At 46.3% G+C, this 9,464-nt stretch overlaps 1 protein-coding gene and 1 long non-coding RNA gene across 2 annotated transcripts; both read right to left on the reverse strand.

Moving 5' to 3' along the window:
• Positions 1 to 3,040: 3,040 nt before the first annotated feature.
• On the reverse strand, positions 3,041 to 3,585 carry LOC121159253 (vascular endothelial growth factor B-like). Its single transcript, XM_040984218.1, has one exon. The coding sequence runs from the start codon at positions 3,583 to 3,585 to the stop codon at positions 3,091 to 3,093; it is 495 nt and encodes a 164-aa protein (XP_040840152.1). The 3' UTR covers positions 3,041 to 3,090.
• A 3,801-nt stretch (positions 3,586 to 7,386) lies between these two features.
• On the reverse strand, positions 7,387 to 9,015 carry LOC121159254. Its single transcript, XR_005884324.1, has 3 exons — positions 8,524 to 9,015; positions 8,444 to 8,484; positions 7,387 to 7,672 (listed from the first exon to the last, which is right to left on the reverse strand). It is a non-coding gene; the product is annotated as an uncharacterized LOC121159254 (long non-coding RNA).
• Positions 9,016 to 9,464: the final 449 nt, after the last annotated feature.

The following is a 9,464-nucleotide window of genomic DNA, read 5'->3' on the forward strand; positions in this document are numbered from 1 at the left end:
AGGCAGGACAGCTGAGTCGCCCAAGAACTGACCTGGGGACAAAATCACCACCATCTTAGAGCACTGCACAGGCTCCACAGAGAAAACAGCCCCTAAAAGGCACGCTACTACCAACTCCACCTAAAATAACCCCAGGAGGGACTCAGACTTATCGGCCAGCAGGGGGCGACAAGCTCAGTGCTGCCTACATAATCAGTACTGCGCACAAAGCAATTATTCAGGACAGCCGTTTTCCCCAAATCCAGGGCACTGATTGAACATAAAAATCAACGTATAGACCTGTAGGTAATACACCATAGAGATGATTTCCTCAGACTGGCAATTACAAAAGGTAAAAGACAAGACAAAAACACTGAGTGTTACTGAAGACTCTCCAACAAAGGAGCAAAAGCTTCGCCCAGTCTCAGTTAACTGAGGAAGACATTGAGAAAATGGGGGACAAAGAACTCAGAAAACTCGTTGCAAAGCTGCTGGTCAACAATGAGAAACACAAACAAGAGTTCAAAGAAGAAATCGCAGTAATACATCAAAGTAAGGCTGATATATCAGAAATTAAGAACACAGTAGAGCAAATTAAAAATACAGTGGAGAGTCTCAACAACAGAATGAATGAGGCAGAAGAAAGAATATCCAGAATTAGAAGATATTTCCTGTCACCATGAAGAAACAAAATAAAAGCTGGAAGCAGAGCTAGGTCAAGCTAAAAAAAAGCATCCAAGAAATAAAAGATATGATTAAAAGGTCCAACATAAGAGTTATGGGAGTTCCAGAAGGTGCAGAAAGAGAAGTTGAGATTAGAGTTGTATTCAGTGAAATAATAAAGGAAAACTTCCCTAATCTGAGCAAAGAATTGGAAAATAATATACAGGAGGGCTACAGAACTCCAAACAGAGTTGACCAAAACCGAACTTCACCACGACACATGATAATCAAGCTCTCTTCAGTTGAACAGAAAGAAAAAATCCTGAAATGTGCACGGGGAAAAAAATCAAGTGACATATAGGGGAATTCCAATCAAACTCACATTTCAGAGCAAACACTACAGGCCAGAGAGAATGGAGTGATATATTCCAGATTCTAAGAGAGAAAAATTTTCAGCCCAGAATAACTTGCCCTGCAAAGCTCTCCTTTGTCTTTGAAAACGAAATAAAATTCTTCCACAATAAAGAAAAACTTCAAGATTTTGTCTCATCTAAACCTGCCCTACAAATAGTACTCAAGGATGTTCCCATGAAAGAAAAAATAAACAGCAACCACCAGAAACAAAGCCAAATGTGGAGAACATCCCACTAAAAGGCTAACAAACGACTCAATTATAGAACACATTGCCAAAATGACAGGACCAAACGGCCCCTTATCCATAATAACGCTGAATGTAAACGGCTTAAACTCATCAGTCAAACGCCATAGATTGGAGGACTGGATCAAAAAACAAAACCCAGCTATCTGCTGCTTACAGGAGACACATCTCACCAACAAAGATCAGAAAAAATTGAAAGTGAAAGGATGGAAAAAGATATTCCAAGCAAATGGGAAGGAAAGACGAGCAGGCATAGCCATCAGATGACGTAGACTTTGATGTAAAGAACATTAAGAGATGAAGGAGGAAACACACAATCATCAAAGGATGCCTTCAGCCAGAAGAGATCAGCATAATAAATGTTTAAGCTCTAACCGCCAAAGCATCTAGCTACATGAAACAAATATTAATGAGCTTAAAGGGAGAAATAGACACCAACACCATAATAGTGGGGGACCTTAATACCCCATTAACACAAATGGACAATCAAAAAGCCAGAAACTCAGCAAAGAAACAATAGAACTCACCCAAACACTAGTGCAAATGGACTTAGTTGACATCTATCTAACCTTTCATCCTACAGACAGAGAATACACTTTTTTTTCATCAGTACATGGAACTTTCTCCAGAATTGATGCTATAGGTCATAAAACAAACCTCAGCAAATTTTAAAAAGTGGAAATCATACCATGCATCTTCTCAGACCACCAAGGAGTGAAGCTTGAGACCAAGCAGTTGAAACATCAAGGAAGACTTACAAACATATGGAGACTGAATAATACGTTACTAAATGAGCAATGGGTTAGAGAGGAAATCAAAGGGGAAATTAAAAAATTGCTTGAAACGAATGAAGGCATCAACACAACTTATCAAAACTTATGGGACACAATCAAGGCAGTGCTGAGAGGAAAGTTCATTTCAATCAATGCTTATGTCAAGAAACTAGAAAAGCACCAAGTAAGTCAGCTAACCTTACAACTGAAAGAACTGGAAACACAACAACAAAGGAATCCCAAGATTAGTAGGGAAAAAGAAATCATCAAAATAAGGGAGGAAATAAACCAAATAGAGACCAAGAGAACTATATAAAAGATTAATCAAAGAGCTGGTTCTTTGAGAAAATCAACAAAATAGACTCCCCACTGCTCGACTAATCAAAAAAAGGAGGGAGAAAATACACATCAATAGTATCAGAGATGAGAAAGGAGATATAAAAGCAGATACCTCGGAAATACAAAGAATCATCAGGAACTATTACAAGCAACTATATGCAAACAAATCAGAAAACCTAGAGGAGATGGATAGATTTTTGAACACATACAATCCAGCAGAATTCAATCAAGAAGCAATTAACAATCTAAACAGCCCAATAACATGCACTGAGATTGAATCAGTAATTAAAGCCCTCCCAACCAAGAAAAGTCCTGGACCGATGGCTTCACTGCTGAATTCTACCAAACATTCCAAGAGGATCTTACCCCAATTTTTTTTTTTTTTTGGCTTCTCTCTCATCTTTTATCAGGGGCAGGGGATGTGGGGGGAGGTCACAGTTTTCATAGCAAAGCCCAAATCCCATGGTTGGCAGATAAAGAGATGGAGGAGATGTTTGCCCGGCACCCCATGCTCCCCTAAACTGGTGGTGACCCCTCTTGGCTGCCTCCAGGTCTCCTAACCCTACTCAGTGTGCCCCATTAGATGGCAGCTGGGCTAGGAGTGTTCGCCCAGCTTTCCCTCTTCCCCACTGCCAGTGGCCTATGCGACAGCAGCACCCCTGTCTGGAGCGCAGTATGTCACCTTCGCAGCTTCCGGCAGCAGGTGTCTGGGTTGAGCTCTAAGCCCCGCCCTTGGCAACGGCGTGGGCACACAGGCCTGGGGCTATCTGGCTTCACAGCACTCTCCCTCTTTTTTGGTATGCATTCACACTGGCTGTGTTCCTCCAAGGACATCTCCCCGAGCTGACTGCTCAGGTAGCGGCTCATGAGGATCTCCATTCGGACTTGGTGCTGCCCATTGGGCACACACTCCAGACCGTCGTTGGGGCAGCAGCCGCCGCAGCGCTGCACGGTCACACAGCTGGGCACCAGCTGTTTGGCCACGGTGCCCATAACCTCAACAGACAAGGGCACCACCACTTCCCGCGGCTGGCAGGTGGCATGGGCATACACGTCCATCCAGGACACCACTTTCTTCGGGTGCCCAGGGGCATCAGGCTGGGGAACCGGGGCCTGGGCGGGGGCCAGCTGCAGGAGCGCAGCAAGCAGCAGGCGGCGGAGCAGGGGGTTCATGGTGCCTGCGAGGACTGCGCGCTAGGGCCGCTGGCATTGCCCTAGCCCGGCAGCGCAGGCAGTGGCGGCAGCCAGAGCGCCATGGCGCAGGCCCTGGCGCGGCGGCCGGGCGTGGGGGGTGGCTGCTCCACGGCCCCCTCCCCAGCCCTGGGCGCAGGCAGCGCAGCGGCCACCGCCGGAGCAGCGGGGCGGGCAGGCAGCGGGGCGGGCGGGCAGCCGCTGCGGTGGCCTAGGACAGCGGTGGCGGGGACGGCGGGCCTACCCCAATCGTACACAAGCTTTTTCAAGCAACAGAAAAAGAGGCAATCCTCCCAAGCTCTTTCTATGAAGCTAGTATCACCTTAATACCAAAGCCAGAGAGAGAAACAACAGAAAAAGAGAACTACAGACCGATATCCTTGATGAACATAGATGCAAAGATCCTCAATAAAATACTAGCCAACAGGATCCAACAACACATCCGGCAGATCACTGACCTGAACAGGTGGGATTCATCCCAGGCATGCAGGGATGGTTCAACATTCATAAAACAATAAATGTAATACATCACATCAACAAATTGAAAAATAAAAACCATAGGATCCTGTCAATAGATGCAGAGAAGGCATTTGATAAAATCCAACACCACTTCATGTTAAAAACCCTAAACAAGATAGGCATAGAAGGAACATTCCACAACACAATCAAAGCAATTTAAGAAAAACCCAATGCCAGTTTCTTACTAAATGGGGAAGGATTGGAAGCCTTTCCACTAAAATCTGGAACTAGACAGGGATGTCCACTATCACCACTACTCTTCAATTTAGTATTGGAAGTCCTTGCCAGAGCTATTTGCAAGAAAAAGTAATTAAAGAAATGCAAATTGGAAAGGAAGAAATGAAATTATCTCTCTATTGGCAGATGACATGATTCTCTACGTAGAAGAACCAAAAGATTCAGTCAAGAGACTACGGAGCTCATAAGAGACTTTGTCAGGGTAGCAGGATACACAATTAATGAACACAAATCTATGGCACCAGTGTGCACAAGTAATTCCATGGCTGAGAAAGAAATTGTAAGTGCAGTCCATTTTAAAATAGCATAGAGGAATCTTAAATACCTAGGAATTAAACTAACTAAATATGTGGAAGACCTCTATGGTGAAAACTATAAATCATTGAAAAAGGAGATAGAAGAAGACCTTGAAAAATGGAGAACCTTACCATGTCCCTGGATTGGCAGGATCAGCATCATCAAAACGACCATATTACCAAAAGCAATATACAGATTCAACAGAATCCCAGTCAAAATCCCAGCAACATTCATTTCAGAAATAGAAAAGATGAAGAAGTTCATCTGGAATCACAGAAGACCACGAATAGCTATAGCTATCCTGAAAAATAGAAATCAGGCTGGAGGAATCACAATTCCAGACCTCAAGACATACTACAGAGCAGTGGTTATCAAAACAGTCTGGTACTGGTACAGAAACAGAGAAGATCAGTGGAACAGAACAGAAACACCAGAAGGGAGCCCACACATGTATAGTCAACTAATCTTTGACAAGGAAACTGAAAACAACCCAGGCAAAAATCCTGGTCTATTCAACAAATGCTGTTGGGACAACTGGGTAGCAGCATGCAGAATGAAGAAACAATATCCACACCTGTCACATTATACTAAAACTAGCTCTAACTGGCTCAAGGACCTAAATCTACACCCAGAAACCATCAAACTATTAAAGGAAAACATACAAAGCACACTCCAAGATATAGGAACAGGGAAAGACTCCTTAGAAAAGACGCCTAGGGCCTGGCGCGGTGGCCTAGCAGCTAAAGTCCTCACCTTGAACGCCCGGGATCCCATATCGGTGTCGGTTCTAATCCCGAAGCCCCGCTTCCCATCCAGCTCCCTGCCTGTGGCCCGGGAAAGCAGTCGAGGACGGCCCAAAGCTTTGGGACCCTGCACCCGCGTGGGATACCCGGAAGAGGCTCCTGCCTTTGGATCGGCATAGCACCGGCCGTTGCACTCACTTGGGGAGTGAATCATCGGACGAAAGATCTTCCTCTCTGTCTCTCCTCTCTGTATATCCGCCTTTCCAATAAAAATAAAATAAATCTTAAAAAAAAAAAGAGATGCCTAAAGCAAAGGCAATCAAATCCAAAATGAATAAATGGGACTGCATCAAACTAAAAAGCTTCTGTACAGCAAAGGAAACAATTAAAGTGAAGAAGTAACCAACAGAATGGGAGAAAAAAATTTTTTTAAAGATTTTTTTATTGGAAAGGAAAAACAGTAATATTATTTCAATCCCAAACAGCCTGTATCTCATGCAATAAGACATTGTGAAGTAACCAATGAACCAACAATCAATGTGAGTCAGACTGCTTATGACCTACATCAAAGAATTGTAAAACCTAATTTACTTGTAAGGCCCTATGCTACTCGGAAATGGGGAGGGAGAGCAGAGAAATCTTACATCACCCAAGAAGGTGTGAGGAAGACGGGAAGTATAACCTATCAGGGTCGCAACTGGTAACTCATAGATAACGGACTCAAATCAGCATTAGACAACAGCAAAACTACAAAGGCAAATGGGGCGGAATCAGGAGCAACCCTAACAAACTCTTAACAGGAGGTCATATGCACAGAGGCGGGGGGACCCCAGAGTGGAGCAGGCAGAGAGGAGGAGGCTTGTATCCCAACCCTTAAGACTCCCAGATCCTCACCAAGGACTATCAGTACAAGCGCCAAGGACTACATCCCAAGCGCCAAGGAGACCACGGGGAATTGGAGTACCTTCAGAGGCTGAGAACTCTGAGGTCACCCACCTCCATTTGGTTCTCCCACACGGGATGGAAGAAGCCCATACCCTGCCTTGCAGGATCCAAGGTCATCGGAACGACAACCAGGAGCCCTGAGCGGTCCGCAGAAACAAAACAGTAAACTTCCTTCAGGACTAGGGAGAGGAGCTTCTCTGATCCTTGCCTGGTTCCGACTTTGGGTCCCCACCCTCTCTGGTAATGACCATCAGGATCGCTCCAGAAACCCCCCAAAACAAACTAACAAACAAATCAACAACAACAAAAAACTAGAATAGATTGAGAACAGCAACGAAAGCTTAGAAACAGACAGGAAACGGGCAGTGAGGATGCACTTATAACTCACTGGGTGGGACACAAAGATTAGTTACTCCTCACTGGGGTATTGAAGATTTCTCTGCACACCCCTGCTAAAACTGTTCACCTAAACTGTTGGCATATGTCTTGTTAGAGTTATAGAGTTAGACTACCCGAAAAACAGCCAGGTTCAGCAAAATCATGTTTCAATGCTATTAACTGCTAAATACTAAAATTAAAATAGACACGAGACAGCTGAATAGTAATCTGTAGCCATTTTAAGGTGTATAGAACCCAGTTGTATATAAACTAATAATTGAAACATCAATGTAGAAGTCACAAGATGTGGTTCAGAACTTGCATTCTTTCTTTTTTCTCTAACATGTTGGTTACTCAATACCATGTCAACTAATTCCATAATGTTATAAACTGTTACTGATGAAATGTCGGGGCTTTTAATTGATTGGGATGATACTCTGCCGGCTCTACCTTCAGACCAGAGATAATCTTCCCAAGAAACCGTTGAACTTATCTGGACAATAAGATACTGGATTCTGTGCTTGGTAGATGCTTGCATTGCAAGAATCTCAACTGAATTTCGACTGTGCTAATGCAACAAGCTGGAAGAATCCGCCATGGGGGGGGCGGTTTGGGAAGGGGAGGGGACAATTCCAGTGCCTATAAAACTGTGTCACATAATGCAATGTAACCAATAAAAAAATTAAAAAAAAAAAAACACATGCACCATCCAACATGACATCACACAGTCCACAGCCGGACACGCACCTCCTGACGTGACGTCACAGTCCACAGCCAGACACGCACCTCCCGACGTGACGTCACACAGTCCACAGCCAGACATGCACCTCCCGACGTGACGTCACACAGTCCACAGCCAGACATGCACCTCCCCATGTGACGTCACACACACCACAGCCAGACATGCACCTTCCGACGTGACGTCACACAGTCCACAGCCAGACATGCACCTTCCCATGTGACGTCACACACACCACAGCCAGACACGCACCTTCCGATGAGACGTCATACAGTCCACAGCCAGACACACACCTCCCCACGTGACGTCACAGTCCACAGCCAGACATGCACCTTCCGACGTGACGTCACAGTCCACAGCCAGACATGCACCTTCCCATGTGACATCACACAGTCCACAGCCAGACATACACCTTCCCATGTGACGTCACACAGTCCACAGCCAGACATGCACCTCCCCATATGACGTCACAGTCCACAGCCATACACCTTCCCACGTGACATCACACAGACCACAGCCAGACATGCACCTCCCCACGTGACGTCACAGTCCACAGCCAGACACGCTCCTTCCCATGTCCCACGTGACGTCACACAGTCCACAGCCAGACATACACCTCCCGACGTGACGTCACAGTCCACAGCCAGACACGCACCTTCCGACGTGACGTCACACAGACCACAACCAGACATGCACCTCCCCACGTGACGTCACAGTCCACAGCCAGACACGCACCTTCCGACGTGACGTCACACAGACCACAACCAGATATGCACCTCCCCACGTGACGTCACACAGTCCACAGCCAGACATGCACCTCCCCACATGACGTCACACAGTCCACAGCCATACACCTTCCCACGTGACATCACACAGACCACAGCCAGACATGCACCTCCCCACGTGACGTCACAGTCCACAGCCAGACACGCTCCTTCCCATGTCCCACGTGACGTCACACAGTCCACAGCCAGACATACACCTTCCCACGTGACGTCACACAGTCCACAGCCAGACACACACCTCCTGACGTGACGTCACAGTCCACAGCCAGACATGCACCTCCCCATGTGACATCACACAGACCACAGCCAGACATGCATCTCCCGACGTGACGTCACACAGTCCACAGCCAGACACGCACCTCCCGACGTGACGTCACAGTCCACAGCCAGACATGCACCTCCCCATGTGACATCACACAGACCACAGCCAGACATGCACCTCCCGACGTGACGTCACAGTCCACAGCCAGACATGCACCTCCCGACGTGACGTCACAGTCCACAGCCAGACATGAACCTCCCGATGTGACATCACAGTCCACACCCAGATATGCACCTCCCGACATGACATCACAGTCCACAGCCAGACATGCTCCTCCCGACGTGACATCACAGTCCACAGCCAGACATGCTCCTCCCGACGTGACATCACAGTCCACAGCCAGACACTATCTTCGGACGTGACGTCACACAGTCCACAGTACTGTGATGAAATCTCATGTGTAAAGCACCGTGAGTTCAGCGCAGTTGCCCTTGGCATTGAAAACACTGGGATCCCATATAGGCGCTGGTTTTAATCCTGGTGGCTCCACTTCACATTCAGCTCCCTGCCTATGGCCTGGGAAAGCAGCTGAGAAGTGCCCAATGCCTTGGGACCCTGCACCCACGTGGGATACACTAGGACACTCCTGGCTTCATGGCAGATCTTCCTGTCTCTCTTACTCGGTATATCTGACTTTCCAATAAAAATTTAAACAAACAAAAAACACAACCAGAATTTAGTCCAGCCTGCAGATGTAGCTTCGTTTTCAAAAAATTTGCTCAAGACACTTGGAGAGTCAAACAGCCCAAAACTGGACAAGCTACGAGACAGATGGTCTGCTCTCTCGTACACATCACATTAGAGAGAGAGGAGTTTTGGAATCCAAGTCTTTCAAAAGAGGATTTAGACAGGCAACCAAGTGACATACTTTCCTTATGTCTGGTCTCATTTCAAAG

The sequence above is a fragment of the Ochotona curzoniae genome, unplaced genomic scaffold (genome assembly GCF_017591425.1).
Source record: "Ochotona curzoniae isolate NIBS_2020 unplaced genomic scaffold, NIBS_Ocur_1.0 contig_4105, whole genome shotgun sequence".
NCBI lineage: Eukaryota > Metazoa > Chordata > Mammalia > Lagomorpha > Ochotonidae > Ochotona > Ochotona curzoniae.